Source organism: Rhinolophus sinicus, chromosome 14 (genome assembly GCF_057876585.1).
Source record: "Rhinolophus sinicus isolate RSI-liver-muscle chromosome 14, RSI-T2T, whole genome shotgun sequence".
In the NCBI taxonomy this organism is placed as follows: domain Eukaryota; kingdom Metazoa; phylum Chordata; class Mammalia; order Chiroptera; family Rhinolophidae; genus Rhinolophus; species Rhinolophus sinicus.
The window spans coordinates 140,796,121-140,823,014 of record NC_142514.1 but is presented as its reverse complement, the minus strand read 5'-3'; the positions used below and the strand labels follow the sequence as shown (position 1 = coordinate 140,823,014).

Genomic DNA, 26,894 nt, shown 5'->3' with positions numbered 1-26,894 from the left:
CATATATCTTTTGAGATTGCCTTTTTTCACTCAGTATAATTTCCTTGAAGCTCATCCAAGTCATTGCATTTATCAACATTTTGTTCATTTTTATTGCAGAGTAGTATTCCATAGTATGGACACACCACTGTTTGATCCTTCACTCATTGAAGGCCGTTTAAGCAGTTCCGTTTTTGGCTCTTATGAATAAAGCTACTATAACATTTGTGTAAGTTTCTGTGTAAAACTAAATTTTCATATTCTCTCGGATACATGCCCAATCTTCCTCTTTAAAAGTGTTACTGAGGTATAATTGACACATGCATACAATAAACTGTATATATTTAAAGTATATAATTTGATTAAGTTTTAACATAGCTATGCACCTGTTCAAACGTCACCGCAATCAAGATAATGAACACATTCCTCACTCTCGAAAACTTCCCCATCCTCCTTTTAAATCTTTCCCTCCAGTCCCTTCCTGGTCCCCTCTGTCATTCCTGTGACAACGAAGATCAGGCCTTATATCTTATTACTGATGTATCTATCCTTCAGAATCCAGCACAGGGACTTTGCCTAAACTAGCGTTTAATAAAAGCTGTTTAAGAACACCTGTGCATCCACCACTGAGATTAAATATTACCAATACTGTTGAAATCTATATACCCTCTCCTTACTGCATTCTCATCTCCCATCCTTTTAAAACAGTGCTCCTTAACTTTTTTTTTTTTTAATGTTATTATCCCTACTCCCTGGCCAAGGAAGCTGTTTTGGACGTTTTCCTTAGCATCCTCTTTGAGTAAATGTTAATACCACAAATATGCTACATACGTCTGTGTACTGTGGCACATTATAATATCTTAGATTTTTTTTTGCAAACCTCGCCCCCCATATCTGGAAGCAATTTTTTACTCCTTTGGGAGAATATGCCCCCTCTGAGAACGCGTGCTCTAGAGATAACCACTCCACTGAATTATATCATTCTCCTTTTTTTTCTTTAAATAGTGTTACTATATGTGATGTATCTCAAAATGATACTGTTTTCTTGGATATTTTAAAACTCTGCAAAAATGGCATCTCAGTGTGTATATTCTTTTACAGCTTGCTTTTTTGCTCAGAATTATACTTGTGAGTCTCTTCATATTAATGCATGTGCCTACAGACCTTTCCTTTTATTGCAGCACTGTAGTACATTATTCATCCTACCGCCCATGGGCAGTTGGGTTGTTTGTGGCTTTTTCAACTTTAATAAAGAAAACTGCTATGAACATTGTCCCCAAAGTTTCCTGGTACACGTATGCAAGAGTTTCTCTAGGATATATGCCTAGGAGTGAAACTGCTAGGTCATAAGCTAGGTGCATCTTTAAGTTGACTAGATAATGTCAAATGTTTTCAAATTGGATGTGCCCCAATAACGTACCTCAGGGTGGTATATGAGTTTGTGTTGATCCATGTTCTCATCAACACTCACTCCTGCCTATCTTTACGTCTGTCAATCTCATAGGTGTAAAACAGAATCTCATGGTGATTGTAATTTCCATTTCTTTGAGTAATGATGAGGATAAGCATCTGTATTAGTTTGCTAGGACTGCCATAACAAAGTGTCACAGACTGGGTGGCTTACACAATAGAAATCTATTTCCTCACAGTTCTGGAGTCTAGAAGTCCTAGATCAAGGTGCTGGCAGGGTTGGTTTCTTCTGAGGGCCTCTCTCCTTGGCTTGTAGATGGCCATCTTTTCCTGGTGTCTTCACATGGTCTTCCCTCTGTGCCTGTTTGTGTCCTAATCTCCTCTTATAAGGACATAATCTCCAGTCATACTGGATTAGAGCCCACCCATATGACCTCACTTTACCTTAATAACTTCTTTAAAGGCCCTATCTCTAAATACAGTTACATGCTGAGGTAATTGGGGTTAGGACTTCAATATACAAATTTTATCAGGACACAATTCAGCCCATAGCAGCATCTTCTTATATGGTTTTATATATATATATATATATACATACTTTTTAATCAAACTTTATTGGGGTGACAATGGTTAAAATTACATAGGTTTCAAGCATACAATTCTGTAATACATCATCTATATATTCTCATCATCTACATTGTGTGTTCACCACTCAGTCAGTTCTCCTTCCATCACCATATATTTGACCCCATTTACCCTCGTCTACCACCCCCCTCCTCCCTTACCCTCTGGTAACCATTGAACTATTGTCTGTGTCTATGAGTTTTTGTTTGTTTGTCTTGCTCCTTTGTTGCTTTCAGTTTTATATACCACATATCAGTGAAATCATATGGTTCTCGACTTTTTCTGTCTGACTTATTTCGCTTAGCGTTATAATCTCAAGATCCCTCCATGCTGTCGCAAATGGCACTGTTTCATCATTTCTTATGGCAGAGTAGTATTCCATTGTGTGTGTGTGTATATATATATATACCATATCTTCTTTATCTAATCATCTATCGAAGACACTTTGGTTGTTTCCATGTCTTGGCCATTGTAAATAAAGTTGCAATGAACACTGGAGCACATATATCTTTATAGATAAATGTTTTCAGATTTTTGGGGTAGATACCCAGGAGAGGGATTGCTGGGTCATATGGTAACTCTATTCTTAATTTTTTAAGGAACCTCCACACTGCCTTCCAACTATTTATATTTTTTTTATTCTGTGGGACTCATGTTGCATGATGTATTGGCAGTTCACCCATTTTTATGGACGAATAATATTCCATTATATGGATATACCGTATTTATTTATCCAATCATCAGTTGATGGATGTTTAGTTTTTTTCCGACTTATTGGCTATTATGAATAACGCTGCTGTGAACCTTTACGTACAAATTTTTGTTTGAACACTTGTTTTCAATTCTCTTGAAGTGGAAGTTCCAAGTCATGTGATGACCCTGTGCTTCACTTTTGAGGAACTGTCAAACTGTTTTCTACAGTGGTTGCACCATTTTACATTCCTACCAACAATGTATAAGTGTTCTAATTTCTCTACATCCTTACCAACACTTGTCAGGTGTTTTTTTTTAATTATTATTAAAACCATCCTACATGGTGGGAAGTGGTATTTCATTGTTGTTTTGATTTGCATTTCTCCAATGACTAAAGATGTTGGGCATCTGCTTATTGGCCATTTGTATATATTCTTTAGAGGAATGTCTATTCGAGTCCTTTGCCCACTTTTAAATTGGGTCGGTTGTCTTTTTGCTGTTGAGTTGTAAGAATTCTTTGTACATTTTGGAGATTAAATCCTTATGACACATGATTTGTAAATATTTCCTCCCATCCTGTGTGGTTTTTTTTTCCACATTCTTGACAATGTTCTTTGATGCACAAGAGCTTTTTATTTGATGAAGTTCAATTATTTTTTCTTGTTACTGCTTGTGCTTTGATGTCAAATCTACAAATATAATGCCAAATCCAAGGTCCTAAAGATGTACTTCTTTGTTTTCTTCTATACTTTTAGGTCATTGATCCATTTTGACTTAATTTTTGTATATGGAATGAGGTAGGGGTTCAACTTCATTCTTCTGCATGTGGTTATTCTGTTGTCCCAGCTGTTAACCCTTTTTTTTTTAAGAGATTATTCTTTCTTCATCAAATAGCCTTGGCAATCTTGTCAAAAATCAATGGGCCATAGAGGTTTGGGTTTATTTCTGGACTCTCAATTCTATTTCATTGGTCTATGTCTATCCTTATTCCAGTACCACACAATCCTGATTACCATAACTTTGCAGTAAGTTTTGAAATTGGGAAGTGTGAGTCCTCCAACAATTTTTTCTTTTTCAATGTGTTTTGGCTATTCAGGGCCCCTTGAAGTTCCATATATAGTTGAGGTTAGGCTTTTCCATTTCTGCAAAAAAAAAAAAGGCCACTGGAATTTTGATAGGGATTGAACTGAATCTGTAGATTACTTTGAGGCATATTGCAGTATTAGTGATATGAAATCTTCTAATCCATAAACATTTATTATTTCTATTTATTTAGGTCTTCTATAATTGATTTCAGCAATGTTTTGTAGTTTTCAATGTAGGAGTCTTTCACACCCCCTCCTTGGTTAAACTTATTTCTAGGTATTTTATTCTTCAGATGTTGTTGTAGTTGAAATTGTTTTCTTAATTTTCTTTCAGTTCATTCATTAACAGGGTACAGAAACACAACTGATTTTTGTGTTTTGATCTCGTACCTGCAACTTTTGCTGAATTCTTTTATTAGCTCTAGTACTTTTTTTGTGGATGCTGTAGGATTTTCTACATAAATCATGTCACATCCAAATACAGATAATTTTAGTTCTTCCTTTTCAATCTGGATGGCTTCTATTTTTTTCTTGCTTAACTGCTCTAACTAGGACCTCCAGGACAGTGATGAATAGCAGTAGTGAAAGTGGGCATTCCTTGTCTTGTTCCTGATCTTAGTGGAGAAAGCTTTCATTCTTTCACCATTGAATATATTGGCTGTAGGTTTTTCATAAATGCCCTCTGTCATGTTAAGGACATTCCCTTCGATTCCTAATTTGCTGAGTGTTTCTTATCATAAAAGTGGTGAATTTTGTAAAATGCTTTTCCTGTGTCTTTTGAGATGCTCATGTGGTTTTCCCCCCTTCCTTTTATTAAGTTTATTTTTTGGTTAGTCTTCAAGGTACAAAGAATGGTAATACTAGACAATTTAATTTTCAAAGAAATATAGAATAACACTGTTATTTTTGGAATTGTTAAAAAAGCTACATTAATTGGTAGGAATTTTCTCACGCAGACAGAAAGCAAGCACACATAAACAAGCTAGGAAGGCCAGCACAACTACCTTTGGAATTACTATCCTGGAGAAAATATCTATGACAACATCTACTTCAGCTACATACACAAAACATTTCATAAAATATTAAGGAGAAAAGCTTTATAAATAATTAAACAAAAGCTCCCAGGGCCAGCTGTTACCCTTTAGGGAATGAAAGATATAGAGAGCGTCATAACATTAATAGTGTGTCACTATGAATAACCCTAAAATGTCTTTCAGAATACGTACAGTTACAATTTAGGTATGTGGGGAAAAAATGGATTTTCTCCCCAAAAGACAATGGTGTAGAATAAAAACCTAAAGTTTCAAAATTCTCTTTGGATTATCAGATCACTGGGTTGTTTTCAGCAGTATAACAAAAGCAGCATAACAAGTTCTTTGTAGCAGAAAACCACATGGCATAAAACTTTGGTAGGTGTGACCTCTTCTGGTCCTTGGAACAAAAGGACACATCTCCTAACTACATCATTCTTATTAAATTTTTATTACTACCACTTTCATTCTAAACATAAGAACATCTCATTTATTCCTCATCCCTGGGGAGCAAGATACTCATGTGAGTGAAAGTAGAGGAAAATGAAAGCTTATCTCTTTATATGTCTAAATCAGTTTATACATTTTTAATTCATTTTCTATGAAAACGATATAAGCTAAGAAGAGAATATAGTATAATAGTAGAGCACGGAAAACTATGTGTGAGTGTGTGACCTTAGACAAGCCACATAAACTTTCTGAGTCTGTTTTCCTCTCTATAAAATGAGCACAATAATGTCAACTTCAGAGGATGTGCTAAAAAACTTCTAGAAAACTGTTAAGTATTGTGCAAAATGTTAGCTGTTTTTTAAGACTACACATTTACCTGTTTTATAAACTAAAGGTGGTATATTTTGTCAGAGGACAATCTCTCTGATAAAATTAGAATAAATGCAATAAAATAAAAATAAGACACAATTTCTAATAGAATGAAAAATGTTACCCCGTATATACTCCATATCGAATGGAAACTGGAAAAACTCACTTCTAAATAATTCATGGGTAAATGGGGGGGGGGGGGGGGCAGAAACAACACAAAAGCTCTACATATTACAGCATGCAATTAAAGTAGAAAGATAAATTTTTTAACCTTAAGTGGATTTATTTGAAAACAAGGAAGACTATTGATACCGGACCTAATAGAAAAAGAAGCCTGACACAGAATAAGAATATAAATTGTAATAAAGTAGAAAGAAATAATGAACATAAAGGCAGAAATTAAGGGAACAGAAAAATAACAAAATTGAAAAGTAGAACAAAAGCTGGCTCTTGGAAAAGATTAATAAAATAGACTGGTAAGTATGATCAAAATAAGAGAGAAAGCACAAACAATATTAGAAATAAAAAGGAAGACAACTACACAAGTAAACAAGTTTATAAGCAAATTTATGCCATCAAATTTGATCAATGAAATGGACAATTGTCTAAGAAAGTGTAAGTTACCAAAATGTACTAAGAAAGAAACAGAAAACGTGACTGGACCGATAAATATAAACAATTTGATTACCAGTCAAAATCAACCGCTCCATAAAAAGGAACAAAGTCAAGAGATTTTCATAAGACTCTCTCCCCCAATATTCTCTTGGAAAATTTCAAATATACATACATTAAAAAAAAAAGGAAAAGAAAAGAAAATAAATAAAATAAAAAGAATTGTACTAAAACACTCATACACCCATTATTTAGTTTCTTCAATTAACATTTTTTTTGCATTTTGTTTTCACATAACCATTCATCCATCATTCTTTCTATACATCAGTCCTTTTATATCTTTCACTGGATCCTGGGTGGGGGGAATACAAGAAAATAGAAATATGACAGGATTTCAAAGCAACAGACGAGTGATCTTTGTATTTCCATATCAACTTAATATTTTAAATGTTTTTCTCAAAATAGAATTGGAGCTATGGTACACTGAAAACAAGAATAAATACAAAAGGAGGAGTTCAAGAAGAAGAATCTGTGCTCCTTTTCTTTTCTTTGGACATTGGCTCGCAAGATGGATACCGCGATTCCTTTCTAAACAATTTCTTATGGTATTAGCCAGTTCCTGCTTTCCTTGCCAAAAAACAGAATTGAACTGGGTCTTTTAAAATGACAGTTAAAAATGAATATATGTTTACAAATGAATGCATTCAGTCAGGAAATGTTTACTATGCACTTAATTTATCAGAAAGAAATTACTCATCACAGAAACAAGTTATCTTCCAAAGGACAATTTCTCTACTGCAAAAAAATTCAATCTGTCAGATGCTAAAGAAAAGCAATTTTATTTATTTCTTTGTACACAGTGTGACATGCCAGCTAAAAAATAGGAATTAGGAATTATATTATACTATTCATTCCTTTATTGATTATAAAATGCTATTTTCCCCTTTGCCCCCTTTACTATTCTTTGAATTTACAAATGACCCTTTTGTTCCCCCATTTGAATGAGTTGAGTGCATTCAAAATTTGAGTGGAAGATAAAACTCTTTAAACCATTCTTCTCAAAAGCAACCTACATGGCAATGGACTGATGTTGTGAGCAAGCCTGTTATCGAGACTTTCCCTTTCGCCCTTTGTGTCAGCTCATCAAGAATAAAATACCCTCCAACTTTTTTTCAGAAGGAATACTGTTTCTAGGACATTTGTCCTCTTTAGCATTCTTCTAATATCATTGGTAGCTGCATTTAGTATGTATGTAAAAACATTTTAGATTCAAAAATGGATAACATCACATATTACACTAAAGGTAGCTTACCTTGCTGGAGGTTTCTAATAAAAACTGGAATGTGTTCTGCACAGCCTGACATGTTTCTAGCTCAGTCCGGCTGAAGGCTATTAAATAATCCTTCAGGTGGTCATACACATTTCCATCAAGAGCCTGTAAAAGAGGAAGAAACAAAAGGTGAAAACATTATGATAAAGCTTTGACACATAATGCCTACTGTCTACAACAGCGGTGTCCAAACTTTTCAACGTTTTTCACCAAGGGCCAAATGCAGTAAAATACACAAACATCCGGACCACTCACTCGAGGTGAAGTACATATTGCCTCACCTGGTTTATTTAAGTAAACTACATATATTTTTGGAATTTGCTGTGGGCCAATTAACAATGGATCATGGGCCACAGTTGGCCCGCGGGCCGCAGTTTGGACAGCCCTGGTCTACAAGGTGAGTTCAGTTTAAAATCTATTAAGAAATGAACAAAAGATACAGATTATTATATAAGAGTAAATATAAACAATAAACAATCACTTGGGAAAACACTGAATCTTTCTAATAAATAGGAACTATAAAAAGGGAAAATCCAATATTGGTAAAGCTGTGGAACAGGCCAAAACCTGAAGACAAAGTGCTTGGGTTCTGAGCTTTGCTCATCTGCTATTAGCTGTGTCAACTTCTGTAGTCACTTTAGTGGGAACAGTGTGGGAGTTAAACGAAATAATGGATGTGAAAGGATCTAGGCACAGTGCCTAGAACAGAGTAGATACTCAATAATCATTAATCTCTTCTATTTCTCCTCATCCGTTATTGGTAGGATTATAAATTAGTATATTCTTACTATAGAGCAATCAGAGAAAACACACAATTGAAATAGTGAAAAAAAGAGAAAGAAAGAAAAAGAAAAATGACAAATTCTGTTTTGAGGAAGAAACACCAATGTAATGTCTATGAAGAGTTTTAGACATTCTTATTTGTTGAAGAATAGAACAGTACTCTTTGAAACTGAAAAAGAGAATACCACTCAACTTTGAGAAATGATTAAGCCATGATGTGTATAATGACTAAAATATATACAGTCACCAAAACATAAAATGGAAACTTTACAGACAGAAAAGTATGTATCAAATAATTTTAGGTTAAAAAAAGAACAAAAATAGAATACAAACATACCAGCAATAACGATGGGAAAATATATCAACAATAATAAAAAAAGATTACAGAGTCTTGCCAATCAATGGAGGTTTTCTTAAAAATTGAGGTAATATTTACATAACATAAAAATCACAATTTTAATTATTTTAAATAGCTAAATTCAATGGTGTTTAGTACATTCACATGTTGTGCTACTATCACTATCTAATTTCAAGACATTCGCATCATCGCAAAAAAAAAAAAATCCCACACCAATTAAGTGGACACTCCCATTCTTCCCTTCCCCTAGCCTCTGGCAACCACTAATCTATTTTCTATCGCTTTGGATTTGCCTATTCTGGATATTTCATATAAATGGAATCATACATATGTGGCCCTTCTGTGCCTGCCTCTGTCACTAAGAGTAATGTTTTCAAGGTTCATCAATGTATTAGTACTTCATTTCTTTTTATGGCTGAGTAATATTCCATTGTATGGATATACCACATTTTTTATCCATTCATTAGTTGACGGGCATTTGGGTTGTTTCCACTTTTGGCTATCATGGATAATGCTGCTACAAATATTTGTGTACAAATTTTTGTTTAAACACCTGTTTCCAAGTCTGGTGTATATACCCAGTAGTGAAATTACTGGGTCCTATGGTAATTCTATGTTTAATTATATGAGGAACTGCCAAACTGTTTTCCCCAGTGGCTGCAGCAGTTTACATTCCCACCAGCAATTTATGAAAGTTCTAATTTCTCCACATCCTTGCCAACACATGTTATTTTAAAAAAATTTATTCAAGCTATCCTAGTGGTATCTCATTGTGGTTTAAAAAATTTTTTTTTTTTAAATTGGGGAATATTGGGGAACAGTGTGTTTCTCCAGGGCCCATCAACTCCAAGTCATTGCCCTTCAATCTAGCTGTGGAGGGCGCAGCTCACTGGCCCATGTGGGAATCAAACCAGCAACCCTGTTGTTCAGAGCTTGCGCCCTAACCAACTGAGCCATCTGGCCACCCCTCACTGTAGTTTTAATTTGCATTTCTCTACTAGTAACAATGTTGAGCATCTTTTCCTGTATTTATTGGCCATTGGTATACCTTTTTTGAAGAAATGTCTATTCAAGTTCTTCACTCAGTTTTTAATTGGGTTGTTTGGTCTTTTTGTTGATGAGTTGTAAGAGTTCTCTATATATTTGGATACTATTTATATATTTGAATACACATATCTTATCAGATACATGATTGTCAAATATATTCTCCCATTTTGTGAGCTGTCTTTTCACTCTCTCAATAGTGTCCTTTGATATACAAACGTTTCTTATTTTGATGCAGTCTAATTTAGCTATTTTTATTTTGTTACTTGTGTCTTGGTGTCATATCTAAGCATCCTCGATGGAGGTTTTATAGAGAAATACTTTATATATTTTGTGTTTGGCTATTCCATTAAACTTTTACTATAAAACTGATTTTTTAAAAATACACAAATTTTGCCCCAATGGACTTGAGTCGTAAAGCTGTATGTTGTGTAGTGCTTAAGCCACTAGATGGCACCATCAAGCACTTTAAATAAAGGCAGTGCAAATTCCTTAAGATTCCTTTCCATGTAGTTACACAACATCCCCAGAGAGACTCCAGGTGTTAAGTCTGAATAAAAATTCCCGCCTTAGGACATGCTGTCCATGAACTTGTTAAAAATGAAACATATAACTTCCTCTGATATGAAGTTTTTCCCTTAGAAATGCTTTTGGTAGATGGCCATAACCTTGTGTTTTCAGGAAACCACTGGAGTATTTTATTTAAATACAGCAAATAGCAATATTGGCACCATGAGCTCCCACCTCCAGAGTTTCTGATTAGTAGACTGGGGTGGCACCTGAGAATTTGTATTTTTCAACAACTTGTTGCTGGGCTGGAGAACCATGCTTTGAGAACCACTGGACTAAACATTCATTTTAGCTGATTAGGTTAAATGTTTTACACAGACTTAGATCCTGATGACCCTATGGAAGCAAAGTGGCTGGAGGCAGAGAAGTCTACCATCCAGAAGGGTCAACAGCAACAGTAGAACAAGAAGGCAGATCAGCAGCTGCTTTCAACTGAGATTATGCTCTATCTACTTCAGAATTACAGAGGCAGCACGGTGCAGCATGGGACACAACGTGAGTTCTGAAATAAGTTGGGTGTGGGTTAGAATCATAGAACGTTTACTTCATCATTTTGATGGTTTTCTGATTTGTAACTAAGGAAAGTAGGAATACCACATACTCCATGAGACATTGTGAAGATAAAATAAGGTAACGAACGTGGCACGATGTTAGTCCTCTCTCATCTTGCTTGAAAATCTTTACTGGATTGACCACATATTGATAATTGTTAAAGCTGGATAATGAGTGCATGGGGGTCATTACACTACTTTTCCTACTTTAGTGCGTGTTGGAAAATTTCCATAAAAAAGTAAAAAGAAAACCTGAATCAGATTAGGAAAAAAGTGATGCCACAATCTTTCCCCACAATGGCTTCCGCTGTGTATTTTGAAGGTCCTTTAAAATCTAGTCCCGCATTACGTCTCAGCACCATCTCTCATTAGTGTTTTCTGCATTGTACTCTACATACCAACTGCACCGAGCCATTCTGGAAAAGTGATTTCATGGTTCAAGTTAAGTTATTCTCTTGACCTTCCTCCTCTTCTCTCCTACTCAAATAGTAATAATGCGGGCTTCCTTCCTCCTCTTCTCTCCTACTCAAACAGGAGTCCTTCCTCCTCTTCTCGCCTACTCAAATAGTAATAATGAGGGCTGAGAGAGGCAACTAACATTTACTAACAGGCTTATCATGTTCCCAGTGCCTTACAGAACCGACTCAACCAGTTCCTCCTTAGTGACTCTTCAACCTCCTGTATATTGTATGGGGATTATTGCAAGTCACGGACTGAGTCTTATTCAGGCACACAGTCTGGCAGATAGATGCTCAAAAATATTTATAAATAATAAATGAATGCTTTGCTCTAGCAACAAATATGCCCTGAATTAGTTACCTCACAGGCAAGCTATACCTAGCATGTTTCAGTTAAGAGAAAATGTACCATTAGACATCATGTACCAAATACAGTCAAGTCTTCTCTTGGCTTCCGCAACCCAAATAAGGCTTAATGAAATGTCATTAGGTGGGAGGTGGGCCAAGTGACCGGAAGCCTCTTCAACAGACTGATCAATCTTAAATATTTATTTCATCTTATTCAACACCTAGAATTCCCTGAATTTTAATGATTACATTTGCAGTGCTGCAGTATTCATTAACCTGCACACGTGCCAATTTTTCTGGTGTCTAAGAATGAGCTAGCTGGAGGCCTTCTGGCCTACGTGGATTATTGTTAGTGCGCACAGAGCTAATGCAGGAGGTATGAAAATTAAGAGACTGTTGGATCAAAGTGCAGGAAGTAGATGATTACCCACCCTATGATTGGCTCCAGCCCCGTCTCAAGTTAACTCCAGTTGTTTGAACCAGTTGGTGCCCAGAGATGAAGTTCAAAGCAATTCTGAGTAGTAGTATTTCAACATGGTTTGTGATTAGAAGGCAGATTGCATAAATTTTTATATGGACTTTGATTAAAAAGCCAATAATTAGGAAAGTAATTCCCCAAAATAGAATGAAATACTGGGAACCAAAGAAGATAGCATAAAGATGCTTTTTACAAACTCCTCCCTCACAGTACTCACCACACAGAGTACTTATCATTACCTATCATAGTACTTAGTACCTGTCTCATCTGGATTACTGCAGCACTTTCCCGTGGTCCCTCCCACACACCCATTTCCACACTGCAGTTAGGAGGATGTTTCTAAATTGCATTATCAAAACCATTATATACATGTCTGGTTTCCCCAACAGACCATTAGTTCCTTGAAAGCAGGCAGCAGTAGCTTCTTCCCTTTATCCCTAACCTTAGCAAAGACAGACTGCAGTAAATGATTACTGAAATGAACTGAACTGAGAAAAGTGGGAGCTACAAAACCAGGCTCAACTGTGTAAGGGAAGGTGACGAAGAAACATTTTGAGAGTGAATTAAGAGAATTGGGCATTTATTCTATCTTAATTGATGAAAAAATAATATGTCATTATTCAGACAGACTTAGATTTTGACCAGACACTATTTCCCTCCTCTGATTTTCTCACCTATACATCAAACTGCCTCTTAAACGGAATCATTCTCTTCTCCAGCTGCTTTTCTTTTTCTGTTCCTAGCTCAGTGTGTAATGCCGCTATCCACTCACCTGCCTATGTCAGACACTTGGAACATAAGGTTTCCTTTCCCCTCTGCCTTTCCCCCAGTTAATTACTAAATCTTGTTGATTTTATTTCTTAAGTATTTAGGAAACTCACCCCTCCTAATCTCCACAGCTACTACCCCCCCTGCCATCCTGTCTCATCTGGATTCCTGCAATAAGTTCCTGCTGCCCTGAATCCAGTTCTTCCTCTTGTTAACCCATTTCCATAGTGTGGCTAGGAAGATGTTTCTAAATTGCATATTTTACTTGACTGCTCAACAATATTCATTGGCTACTCATTATATTTATGATAAAGCAAAAAAATAAAAATAAAACCCTGACTTCATGATCTTGACTTGGCTTACCTCTTCAGCTTCTTTGTTTATTGCTCCCGATTTCCCTTCCCCATTACACTTTCCCTACGATGCCTAGCTTTTGGTTTGGCCAATATTCCTTTTGCTTCTGAGTTTTCACACAAGCTTTTCCTCTTTCCTGACTACGCTCTACCCTCTCCTCCCTGGTCTAGCTAACTCTTATTATTAACTCTATTATTATTATTAACTCTAACTTACATCTTCACTTAATCACGATCCAGTTTAGACATCTCTCTTGTCTTTTTGCTGCATAACGCTTAACCATAGCATGCAGTCTTGCACTGGTGAAGCCTATTTGTCTGTCTCTTCTTTTAGTTTGTTAAGTGCAGTGAAGGGAAGGATCATGCCTGTCTGTTTACCACTGTGTCTTCTGTGCTGAGTATAGGGTGTGACATACTGGTAGTGCTTCATAAATATTGGTTCTGTTCAACAAACAATACCCTAATCAGAATCCACAAGTTAAAAAAAATTGAATGAGGCCACACTTGAGTCCCATGACTGAAAAGTAAGCCTCATATTATATAATACTGGTAAAGTTTTATACAAACTAAAGACACTACTCCCACAAAACTTTGTCTACTCTAACAGTTTTCAAATCTTTTTAGTAGTGGCATATTTTGATGTGGAATCCCAAGACATAAAACATAATATGACTTCGTATACCTTCTCTCTCCTAGCAACAGAGCCTGCTCTCTTGACCACAGGGGTGAACTTGCAGGCCAGGCTGGTGTGCAAGACAGAAAGAACACTATTACTGGGCAGAGGTGGGCATTTGACCTAAATTAGGCCATCCCTGGGATAGCACATGAAAGATGAGTCCAAAATGGCTTATTTTTCCCACCAAATGGCTATTCTTCCCACAAAGTAGAGAAAACCTATCTGGCATAGGAGAGATTCAAACCAACATACAAGGAAAAGCAGTGGTTATACATTTTGCAGAGTGAAGCTGGGATTAGGGGGCAGAAGAGAGAGACACAGTGTTGTTAGATTGGGTGGTTCCTGAGCAAGCAGCACCTCATCCTTTCTGTGCTGTCCTTCCCTGAGCAAACAAATTCCCACTTTACTCAAGCTACTTTAAGTTTTGTTATTTGCAATTAAGAGCCTCCTTACTAAAGGGTGATGGATGATACTTGTAGCTTACATAAGCCCCACTATCTAATTTATTTCAAGGAAAAACCTTGATTCATACAGATAATTAACTACAATTAATAATAATCCAATAGCTTGCCTTACTATTTGTGGTTCTCTTCAATTAAATCTAAAAGCTTGAAGTAGACAATTTTTATTTAAAAACTGAATGACAGACACAATCCAAAAGCTGCATGTATTTCTTATAAATTTAAAGTATGGTAAGAACTACTTAAAGCTTACAATAAATGATAAAAGTATCACAAGTATAATAGTTTGACAAGGACATGCATGGTGAAGATGCATCTGAGCCCTGTCCAGCATTTATATGAGCAAGGCACAGGAATGTTCACTAAATATACTCGTTTATTCAATTTTAAATGAACAGATATGCATAAACTTCAATTCCCATAGAGACTGGTATGAAGAGCCATAAATTTCATAATCAGCGATATACCAGAATTCACATATATGCTCAGAAATGGCAGGAGAAGCATTCTTTCAAGATTTATACAAATATGAGTTAATCCGGCTGTATGAGCTCCTTGGTGGTCTCTGCTATGAAAAAGTTTGGTAGGTAACTCATCCAAATGTGCATTTTTAAACATAGTCAAACTTTAAAAAAAATTGTTTGATACAAATTGTTAGGGAAAGAAGTCTCTAACATCTAAATGAAAACACCATGGAACTTTTGATCAGCAATATGTTTTAATGGCCTAGCAGTGTTTTTTAAAATAATTGAATTTGAATGCCGTCAAGCAGCCATGTTCCCTTATATATTATCTCTGCCCTCTTTACTCATTTGATCAATTTGATCTCTAAAATCAGTTGAGTTTGACTCAATGGTAAATACTCAAAATAATAAAAAAAAATTTGGGATATCCTAAAAACCAATTCAGAAACTTAGAAGTCTAGGATGTTCCACTAACTCAACATTAATTTTACAGGAAAATGTAAATTCCCTGGAACTTGTTTGATGAGAAAAATTATGATGAATTAGAAGTTAGGAGAAAGAAAATGTGTCATCTTTCTGAGCATTTGATGCAATTTCCTCTAAAGTGAGAACTTTAAACAGTTGCCTACTTATTTAGTTCCAGGAAGGGCATGGATTCTGCAGTCATAGAGTTACACTGTTAAGTTTCCTTAATGCAGCCTAGAAAAGCAAATTCTTCTTTTGCTGAGAGCAATGGGAATTCTAACAGTCTTTGTTTGGTAAAAGTCAAAAATATAAATACCAAGATGATGATAAATATGAACTATCTTAAAATTAAATTATGAAATTCTACAGTTCTCCTTGCTGATGGAAGTAAATGATGATTGCCTGCCTACATTTGTTTTTCTTTCCGAGAAGATCCCAGGCTGTACTTAACCAGGATGTAAAGAGAAAGCAGATTTTTACAAATTTAAAGAAACCAAAGCAAGTACTGGGCTACAACTGCATCACTGTAAATACCTTAACACATGGCTGAATTTGTCAACTAACATAAAGTAAAATTAAAACACATTACCTAATTTTATACTTGGTTGTTTTATTTAAAAGCACTGAGTTACTTCAGGTTCTATGAAAGAGGAAACAAATAAGAACGTTTCTGTCCATAAATTACAAAGCCAGGAAAGGAAAACACAGTATTGCTTTTCTATACAGTTTGTGTTGGCCTCCTGAGTTATTTACTAGCATATATCATCTGGCTGTGAGCGTGCTAAAACCACCAGGATATTTAGGTTGCAACCCCAAAGCAGTACGGTCCAGTAGAAAGCCTTGAAGCATATACACTTGCATGCAAATCCCAGTTCTACCACTACTATTAATTTCATTCTGGGAAAACACCGAACCTTCTTGAAAAGCTTTAAATTCCTGATGTGATGAAGGCAAGAGAGTATGGTCCTTGTAAAAAGATGGTCATTGAAATAATAAAGCTTGATCATTTCTATGTTCTACCCAAGAATTTCACCTATTTCCCTTCCAGAACCTATAGTAAGGGATTTTGGTGACAAAATGTCTTTTGAGTCTTGATTCTATCATGTATTTAAGCAGTCTAACCTCTCTAAGCCTCAGTTTTTCTATAAAATCCAGAGATAATAATAGCATCTCCTCATGAAGTCTGTAAAATAGATATTTTCTAGTGTTCCATTTTATTCCCTTGTTTGTTTTACTTTTTTTGGGGGAGAGGAGAGTTATTTTTATAGTGGTTGCCTGGGGATTACAATTTAACATCTTAATTTAAAGCAAACTGGTTTGGATTAGTGCAAACTTAATTTCAACAGTATACAAAAAGTATGCTCCTATATAACTCTATTCTCTCCCTCGTCAGTGCTATTATTGTCACACAAATATACCTTTATACATTATAAGCCCATCAACAATATTTTATAATTATTGTTTTATGCATTATCTTTTAAATCAGACCAAATTATCTATTCCTTTCTCAGACTGTATAATCCCAATTGTCTGATCTTTAAGTTCATGGATTCTTTCCTTTGCAAGTTCAGCTTCCCTGCTGAACTCTTCTAGTGTATTTTTATTTCCATTATAGTACTTTTCAACTTCAGAATTTCTATTTGGTTCCTTTATATAATTTTTATTGCTGGGCCGACATTCTCTCTTTGATGAGACATTGTTCTCATACTTTGCTTTAGTTTTTTGCACATGGTTTCCTTTAGCCCTTTGAACATATTATTACGTTGGTACAAAAGTAATTGCGGTTTAAAAGGTTAAAACTAATTGCAAAAACCGGAATTACTTTTGCACCAACCTAATAAAAATAGGTGATTTAAAATCTTTGTCTAGTAAGTCCAAAGTGTGGGCTTCCTTGGGGTCAGTTTCTATTGACTCCTGTTATTACTGCTGTATGGGCTGAACTTTCCTGTTTCTTTGCACGTCTAATTTTTTGTTAAGAACTAGACATTTAAAATAGTACAATGTGGCAATTCTGGAAATCAGATTCTTTTTTCCCCCCAGGATTTGTTGTTGTTGTTGCTGTTGTTTGTTTATTTAGTGACCATGTTTTATCTCTGTGTTCCAGGGGATCCCAGAATTTTGCAAGAAGTTTCACAGACTTCAGACATATTTGAAAGCTTTAACATGCACCAGTTTGACTTTTTAAATATACATGAACTTATTTCAGTCCCTCAGCCATTCATTGTTTTCCATCGCACCCTACTGCTAAACATTAATATTCATTTCTAACAAACTTACCAGAATTAGAAATAACTAATAACTCCAGTGAAGTTAAGTAAAATTATGTAATAAAGGTGACTGACTTGCCCAGATGAACTTAAAGCACTATACTTCAAGAGACTCAGGCCAAGACCTACCAGCTTGGGTAGGAAATCTCAGCTTTAGGAAATCTCTTTTGCTTCCTGTCCCTGTAGATGCAAATCTCTTTTATTCCTCACATTCTTCATATACATGTATAGGCAAAAATAATTGGAATAGTTTTCCTTAAAGTGGAAGCTAAAGGTATAATCACAGTTTTTGCAGTCCATAAATTCTCTGTGGGAATTTAATTTCTTTTCTTTTTAATATGTAATTTTTAAATATTGTAATTTAATCTAGGATTATATGGATGATCACCTTTTATTGGAGTATTGCCATGGGATTTAAATGTCTATGCTTGTGTTTATAATCAATGTGCCAAATCGTTTTACTCCAATGGTCCTAGGTTAATGAGAATAGATCTTGAACTTAAAATGACCTTTAACTTAAAATGTAAATGACATAGTTGCAACACATGGAGCTCAAATGACATCAGTGAATTTTATACTAACAAAGTGAAAAGTGTGGTGACAGAAAAGACATATGTATATGTTAGTATAGACACTGAGAACTCAAAACAACCTAAAGACAATACCATAATTCACATTTCAAGTAGTGATTTAGGATCAGCTAATCATTATCAACTATCATATATAACTCTTTTTGTCAATTTGAATTTTTATAGGTTTGTTTATATTTAAGTGATAACTTTGTTTTGGTTTCATACTTGTATAAAACCTTTAAGCATAAGTTTTCACCTAGTCTTATTTGTGCATATTTAAATAACATTTTAATCAACATAACCTAAGAGACTATAGTAATTTTTGCTGAGGAAAAAGAGGGTCCTAGATTTCTCAAGTTTAAATTTTATCACTGTCCCAGTTTTTATTCCACTACAGGACTGTTTAGAAGGGTGTGCCTCCTGCTTAGTTAAATAGCAGATTTCTATACAAATCAGAGCAGAACTAAATGAAATAGAGAACAAAAAGACAATAGAAAACACTAATGCGACAAAGAGCTGGTTCTTTAAAAAGATTAATAAAATTGACAAACCCTTGGCTAGATTCACTAAGATAAAATGAGAAAAGACACAAATAAAATCAGAAATGAAAAGTGGGGAAGTTACTACGGATGCCACAGAAATACAAAGGATCATCCAAGAATACTATGAAGGACTATATGCCACCAAATTCAGTAACCTAGAAGAAATGGACAAGTTCTTAGAAACATATAGCCTTCCTAGGCTGAATCACGAAAAACTGGAGTATCTAAATAGATTGATCACCAGTAAAGAAATTGAATCAGTCATCCGAAACCTTCCCAAAACAAAAGTCTGGGACCAGATGGCTTCACTACTGAATTCTACCAAATATTCAAAGAGGATCTAATACTTGTCCTACTCAAACTCTTCCAAAAAATTGAAGAAAAGACAATACTCCCTAACTCATTTTATGAGGCCAACATTACCCTCATACCAAAACATGGTAAGGATAACACAAAAAAAGAAAATTACAGACCAATATCTCTGATGAATATTGATGCAAAAATCCTAAACAAACTTCTAGCAAATCGAATGCAACAATACATTAAAAAGATTGTACATCACGACCAAGTGGGGTTCATCCCAGGGGCACAAGGATGGTTCAACATACGCAAACCAATCAATGTGATACATCACATAAACAAAATAAAGGACAAAAATCATATGATTATATTAATAGATGCAGAAAAAGCTTTTGAAAAGATACAACATCCACTTATGACTAAAACACTTAATAAAATGGGTACAGAAGGAAAACACCTCAACATAATAAAGGCCATAAGACAAATCCTCAGCTAATATCATAATTAACGGTGAAAAACTGAAGCCGTTTGCTCTATTCAGGAACATGGCAGGGCTGTCCCCTATCACCTGCTTTTCAACATAGTATTGGAAGTCCGAGCCAGAGCAATCAGGCAAGAGAAAGAAATAAAAGCCACCCAAATTGGGAATGAAGAAGTTAAATTATCACTCTTTGCAGATGACATGATGCTATATATAGAAAATCCTAAAGACTCCACCAAAAAGCTCTTAAAACAATAAATGAATACAGTAAAGTTGCTGGCTACAAAATCAACGTACAAAAGTCCATTGCATTCCTATATACTAACAATGAAATCTCAGAAAAAGAAAAAAAAAATTCCTTTTGCAATTGCAACAAAAAGAATAAAATACCTAGGAATAAACTTAATCAAGGATGTGAAAGACCTACATAATGAAAACTATAAGACATTTTCAAAAGAAACTGAAGAAGACACAAAGAAATGGAAAGATATTCCATGTTCATAGATTGGAAGAATCAACATAATTAAAATGGCCATATTACCCAAAACAATATACAGATTTAATGAGGTCCCCATCAAAATCCCAATGGCAGTTTTTAAAGAAAGAGAACAAAAAATCAGATTTGTATGGAACCACAAAAGACCCCAAATAGCCAAAGCAATCCTGAGAAAAAAAGGAACAATGCTGGAGGTATCACACTCCCTGACTTCAGCTTGTACTACAGGGCAACAATAATCAAAACAGCATGGTATTGGCAGAAAAACAGGCACACAGACCAATGGAATAGAATTGAGAACCCAGAAATAAACCCACATAAATACGGACAAATAATTTTTTACAAAGAAGCCAAAAACATACAATAGAGAAAAGACAGCTTCTTCAATAAATGGTGCTGGGAGAATTGGAAAGCCACATGCAAAAGAATGAAACTGGACTGCTATCTGTCACCATGTACCAAAATTAACTCAAAGTGGATCAAAGACCTAAACATAAGACCTGAAACAATAAACTGCATAGAAGAAAACATAGGTACTAAACTTATGGACCTTGGGTTCAAGGAGCATTTTATGAATTTGACTCCAAAGACAAGGAAAGTAAAAGCTAAAATAAACGAATGGGACTTTATCAAACTAAAAAGTTTCTGCACAGCAAAAGAAACCATTAACAAAATAAAGAGGCAACCAACTGAATGGGAGAAGATTTTTGCAAACAATGCCTCCAATAAGGGGCTAATATCCAAAATACAGAAGGAACTCACACAACTCAACAACAAAAAAACAAACAATCCAATTAAAAAATGGGCAGAGGAACTGAAGAGACATTTCTCCAAAGAAGACATACAAATGGCCAACAGACATATGAAAAAATGCTCAACATTGCTAATCATCAGAGAAATGCAAATAAGAATCACAATGAGATATCACCTTACATTGGTTAGAACGGCTATCATCAACAAGATAAATAATAATAAGTGTTGGAGAGGCTGTGGAGAAAAAGGAACCCTCATACACAGTTGGTAGGAAAGCAGACTGGTGCAGCCACTATGGAAGGAAAGTGGAGGTTCCTCAAAAAATTACGAATAGAATTACCATATGACCCAGCAATCCCTCTCCTGGCTACCTACCCAAAAAATCTGAAAACATTTATACAGAAAGACATGTGTGCTCCAATGTTTACTGCAGCTTTATTTACGGTGCCAAGACATGGAAACAACCAAAGTGTCCTTCGATAGATGAATGGATAAAGAAGTTGTGGTATATATACACAATGGAATATTATTCGGTGGTAAGAAAAGATGATATAGTATACCATTTGCGACAACATGGCTGGATCTACATGGATGAGATAATTATGCTGAGTGAAATAAGTCAGACAGAAAAAGTCAAGAACCATATGATTTCACCGATACTGGTATATAAAACTGAAAACAACAAAAGAACAAGACAAATGGAAAAACAAAAACTCATAGACACAGACAATAGTTTAGTGGTTACCAGAGGGTAAGAGGGGAGGGAAGTGGTAGATGAGGGTAAAGGGGATCAACTATATGGTGATGGAAAGAGAACGGACTTTGGGTGGTGAACACACAATGTGATATATATATATATATATATATATAGATGATGTATTACAGAATTGTACACCTGAAATCTATGTAACTTTACTAATAACTGTCACCTCAATAAACTTTAATTAAAAAAAAAACAATAAAACAAACAATAGCAGATTTCTGCTTATCAACCATACCACCCCCGTAGCAAGGAGGGGCTTTTCTTAGCTGTGGTCCTGATGACCAATAGTTAGTGATATGGGTACAGCTGCATAACTGGAAGCAGAAGAACTGGAGGTCTAAAAAACCCAATGGAGGATCCCTAAAGGCTTTTGGGAAAACTACAACAGAAGTTCAGATCTTTAGATATGGAAATTGGAAAACATACATTTCAGACAGTAAATAGGATTGCTGCAAACAGAAGAAATTTTCGCATTCCAATTTAGACCTAGAATTTCCCCATATTCATCTTTGGCTGTAGTATTTAAATAGCATCTTTCATGCGTATTTTTGACATTAAAGTATTGAAGTGCCAGAAAGTACTTAGCATGAAGAATGTCAAGCCTTAGTTTTAGTTCAGGAAGCAATGTCCCTGATGTTGGCAATATGAAAGTTACTGTGGATGAAAAAGGGGCCACGTACTAAACCTGACAAGCTCAGGGGAGACTTGCATGGAGGGCCTTACAAACTCAGGGACTGAAAGTAACCACAAAAGTTGGTCTGAACATAAAAATTCCTAACTAAAAGTGAGTCATGGCAGGTAGTCATATCCTGGGCCTGTACTTTCCTTGACAAAGGTCAGTCTTTACCTTAAGTGAGCCTGTCGTCTTTTTGCATCTAAGATAACATACCCTTGGAATGTCAAGAGTAATCTCCTTTTTCCGGACCCCTCAGGGTAACATCTCACACCAGAGCATGAGACCACAGAACCCCTAGTTGTTATCTTGTTCCCCGAATACCTAATTTCTATGTGCTGTAAATGTTAATTATTAACTATCTGGTATCAATCAATGTAAAAGAAGTATGTCTCTCCATTTTACTTTTTATCCAACCCCAGAGGTTCCCCCATTTTACTTTCTCTTGCCCCCTTAATCTACCACCAATGGATTTCATGTAACCCTCCTTACATCTCCTCCTTTGATTCTAATGTATAAAATAAGCTGCAAACCTGCCATTCTCTGGAGCATTTTCTCAATCTGTTGTGATTTTGCTTCCTGGCAATTGTTGTCAGTTTGGCTCAAATAAACTCATAAAACTTCTCTATAGATTTGGACATTTTTTATGTCAACATTCCTTATACTGAAATTTTACAGAAGAGTTAATACAGGTTTCTTGGATATATGGGACCGTTAATGGAAAGGAAGTAATCTGCTGCCCTTAGATGTTTCCATTGCTCTGTTCTAAACTATAATCAATTGATGCTTGCACTGAATATGGTCTGATTCTTTACACCCCCAGGACAGCCTCTGATAGGAATAATCTGAGACATATGGTATACTCACATGTGACAGATAAACTTCTTTGCACCTGAATTTTCTATGGAATTTGGAATACTATGACAAAAGGAACCTGTGATAAGCATAATAATAAATTATTCAATGGTTCAATTCAATAAAATATTTGAGAACTCTGTTCCAACAACTAGGTTAAGGGTTGAGTCTGTGTTTATATGTGTGTATCTGAGAACATAACCATGAAGAATTTGAGCAAGTGTTGGAGACAAGCATGTAATAGGATAATTTTAATTATACACAGTGCAATAAGAGAGGCACCCAGACAAATATGGAGGTTCAAGGAAGATTTTCTGGAGGGAATGATACCTTAAGTGTATCTGAAAGTCTTTAAGAATATTGTTAGTCACAATTTTTATAAAGAGAATGGTTCAGTTAACTATTGAAATCAGTATTTATCAAAGCTTGCCTAAGACTAATTTATCATTTTGATTATTTTTGTTTTCCTAATAAATCAGTTCAATAGGTTTTTAAAATGGTCTTTGAGTTGCACTCTAAAGGAGACTTAAAATTATAAATATTTTCTAGAAAATACAGTAAGGATAAGAGCCACAGAAGTTTTGATCTTTACACTCAATAAAAGTGGCCTCTGAGCTAAACATGTAAAGCAGGATACTTTCAATTTTTTAATATAGTAGCTAAATTGTACTTTTGGGGGCATACAGTTAGTATTCAGAATATCAAAGCTTTCAAGTAAAGAGTCTGTGAAGAAAGAATTTGGCTTTTCTTATTATAAACACTCACATATCCATACTGAAGTCAATTCCTGCAACAACGTCTGCTGTGCTCAGCAGTATTTGAATCACAGATAAAACATAACTGAGGACTTTCAGGAAGGAAGGAAGGAAGGTCACGAAAGACAGGATTCATTTTTCAGTACGTAGCAATGACAGTAATTCCCCTTCTAAAAAAGTTACAGCTAAACTTTTCCCCCTACTTAGTAAGACTGTAGTTGTAACAGAGTGTTCCTCACATACCTTTCTAATTAATGGGTTTAAAATTATAAAATGAAAATTAAGTTTCTATTTTCTTATTCCAAAGTTTAATGGTAACTAAAATTCTAACAATTTTCTTTAAAGCGTTATGGAGGTTTACTTAGATTTTAAAAGCTGCCTGTTTGGTAAAAACATTCCAATTTCTGTTAGATTTTGATCTCTTAAACTGCCTGGATTATAGGAAACCTATGAGATGGTGGGGGACTCTTTCTGTAAGCAAGTAGTGAAGTTCGAGAGAGCTTCTGCAACAACATCTGTGAACTGCTTATTCAGTCTCCTGGCAAGAGCCCCTGGTGTTTTGTGTGACAGCGCTATAGCCTCTATGTAGAAAGTGTAAACAAAGCCAAATTGAACAGGCATTTAGGCTGAACACAGATGATTCTTAGCTCTAATTTCACAGAAGCTAAATAAATTTTAGCCCTAAGTGAGAATCAGCTTTGGCATCATCCTTAGCCTTTTAAACTCATCACTACCAATATTCTAAAGACTAAGTCTCACAACAGTATTTAAATGGACTGAGGCTTTGTCTGCATGTGGTCATATTCTATGCTCATCACAAATGACCACACTTTCGATACTGAAAGGTCTTTTATAAAAGCACATTAGTATTTCAGTTGATGTAAACAAGTTTGACCAGACACATGCATGTCTCCAAAATGCAGTTTCTAAATATCGTTTTAATATTTAAAAAAATGATATATGTAGTGAGGTTAGTATAATGTGTGGTAAGTAATAAATAGTTAATGAATGAATAGGCCTGTTTTTATATTGTTTTTCCCCTTTAAGGGGCCAGAGGCCATGTGGATCTTGTTCACTATTGTGTCTCTAGTAAATGGCACATAGAACGCACCCAGTAAGTATTTGTTAAATTATGAATGCATGAGTGGCCTGAAATAAAAGTTTGCTAACAGTACCGTATCCCCCATTCTAAAATAGTATCTAAGAAGATATAAGTACTTAGTAAGTTACATTGGATGTCAGTTTTCTTGGTATAAAATATAGGCTCCAACTCTATTAATGTACCATTACTATCTTCAGCATCAACTGTTTTATTCTTTTAATAATCCATACTTTCCTTCAATTTGTAACTGGTCAGAAGCGTTGTTTCAACAGCACAAATGAAAATGTTCAACTTATTAGTTAGCAAAAAACTAAATATTGAATTAAGAATATTACATATTCATCCAACTTGTTGCTCATATTTATTCATTAAACACATTTTTGATAAGTGTGCCAGGAAATGGGTACTTTCATACACTGCTTTTAGGAGTATAAATTGATATAATTTTTTTGTAAGGTAATGAGCCTACATGGAAAGTATTAACAAATCTTTGTTTTTGACCAAGGAATGAATTTTTAAGAAGGTATCTTAAGAAAGTTATAAAAGAGGTATACAAATATTAGTGTAAAGGAATCTCTACTACAGATTTACAAAAGCAGATAAAAAGAGACAAGAAAATTTATGACATATTAATATAATCAAATACTATGTGGTCATTAAAATCACATTTTTAAGTAATAATTAAGGCAGGAATAATTTATTAAAAAAGAAAGTACTTAGGTAAGCAAAATGATACCAATTTTGAATGCTGTATATGTAATAATATAGGCATAGAAAAGTTATTTTAAAAAAGTTATTTTATCTTTGGGTTTCTCTGTACTTTGCAAATTATCTTTTGGTACTTCGGTAATAAAGCTGAATATGTATCTTTTTGAAAATTAGAGGAAGGGGTATTGGCTTTACTACAAACATGCTACAGGATGCTATGCTATATGCTATGCTATTAATTTTATTTTAATTATAGCCATCCTTGAGTGTGTGAAGTATTTCACTGTGGTTTTTATTAGTATTTCCCTAATTACTAATGATGGTGAGCATATCTTTACAAGCTTATTGACCATTTGTATATCTCTGGAGAAATACCTATTGAAGTCCTCTGCTCATTTTCTAATTGGGCTGTTTGTTGTACGAGTTCATTATATATTCTGGATACTAGAACCTTATCAGACATAGGATTTACAAATATTTTGTGTAATTCTATGGGTTGTCTTTTCACTTTCCTTATCAAGTCCCTCGATACACAAAGTTTAATTTTGATGAAGTCAAATTTAGCTACCGTATTTTGCTGTGCATAATGCATTCCCATGTATAATGCACACCCACGTTTTTGGCCCAAACTTTCAGGGAAAAAAATCTTTCGTTTTAATTTTTTAATTCCAAATTTTATTTGTTTACATTTAGGTACTTGTTTTTTGTATTATAAAGGAATTTTAGCATTTATTTTTAAACATATTATGGTACAAGAAATTTTACGTAACAAATAACTACAAAACACAAGAACAGATACAAGGTACAAAAAATTTTACCATGTTTCCCTGAAAATAAGACCTATCTGGACAATCAGCTCTAATGCATCTTTTGGAGCAAAAATTAATATAAGACCCAGTATTATATATTATATTATATTATATTATATTATATTATATTATATTATATTGTATTATATTACATTACATTATATATTATATTATATTAAGACCCGGTTTTATATTATAGTAAAATAAGACCAGGTCTTATATTAATTTTTGCTCCAAAAGATGCATTAGAGCTGATTGTCTGACTAGGTCTTATTTTCGGGGAAACACGGTATGTACTTGTAACAAATTTACAATATTTACGCATCATAGAAGGCCAAGAACTCTTTGTCATTGCAAGTTCGTTGTAAGTTCAACAAAACCGATTATCATACTGCAGGGTATATTTTGCATATGGATATCATTACTGATTTCTAGAGTTATACTCTTAACTCATAAGC

The 26,894-nt window shown here is 34.8% G+C and overlaps 1 protein-coding gene across 3 annotated transcripts in view; it reads right to left on the bottom strand.

Moving 5' to 3' along the window:
• FCHSD2 (FCH and double SH3 domains 2) overlaps positions 1–26,894 on the bottom strand; it is a 212,517-nt gene that overhangs the window by 51,551 nt on the left and 134,072 nt on the right. For all 3 annotated transcript variants that reach the window (XM_019744393.3, XM_019744394.3, XM_074335812.2), the window contains one exon: positions 7,566–7,688. In XM_019744393.3, the coding sequence (XP_019599952.2) occupies positions 7,566–7,688 (123 nt within the window). The remainder of the gene's footprint in view (positions 1–7,565; positions 7,689–26,894) is intronic.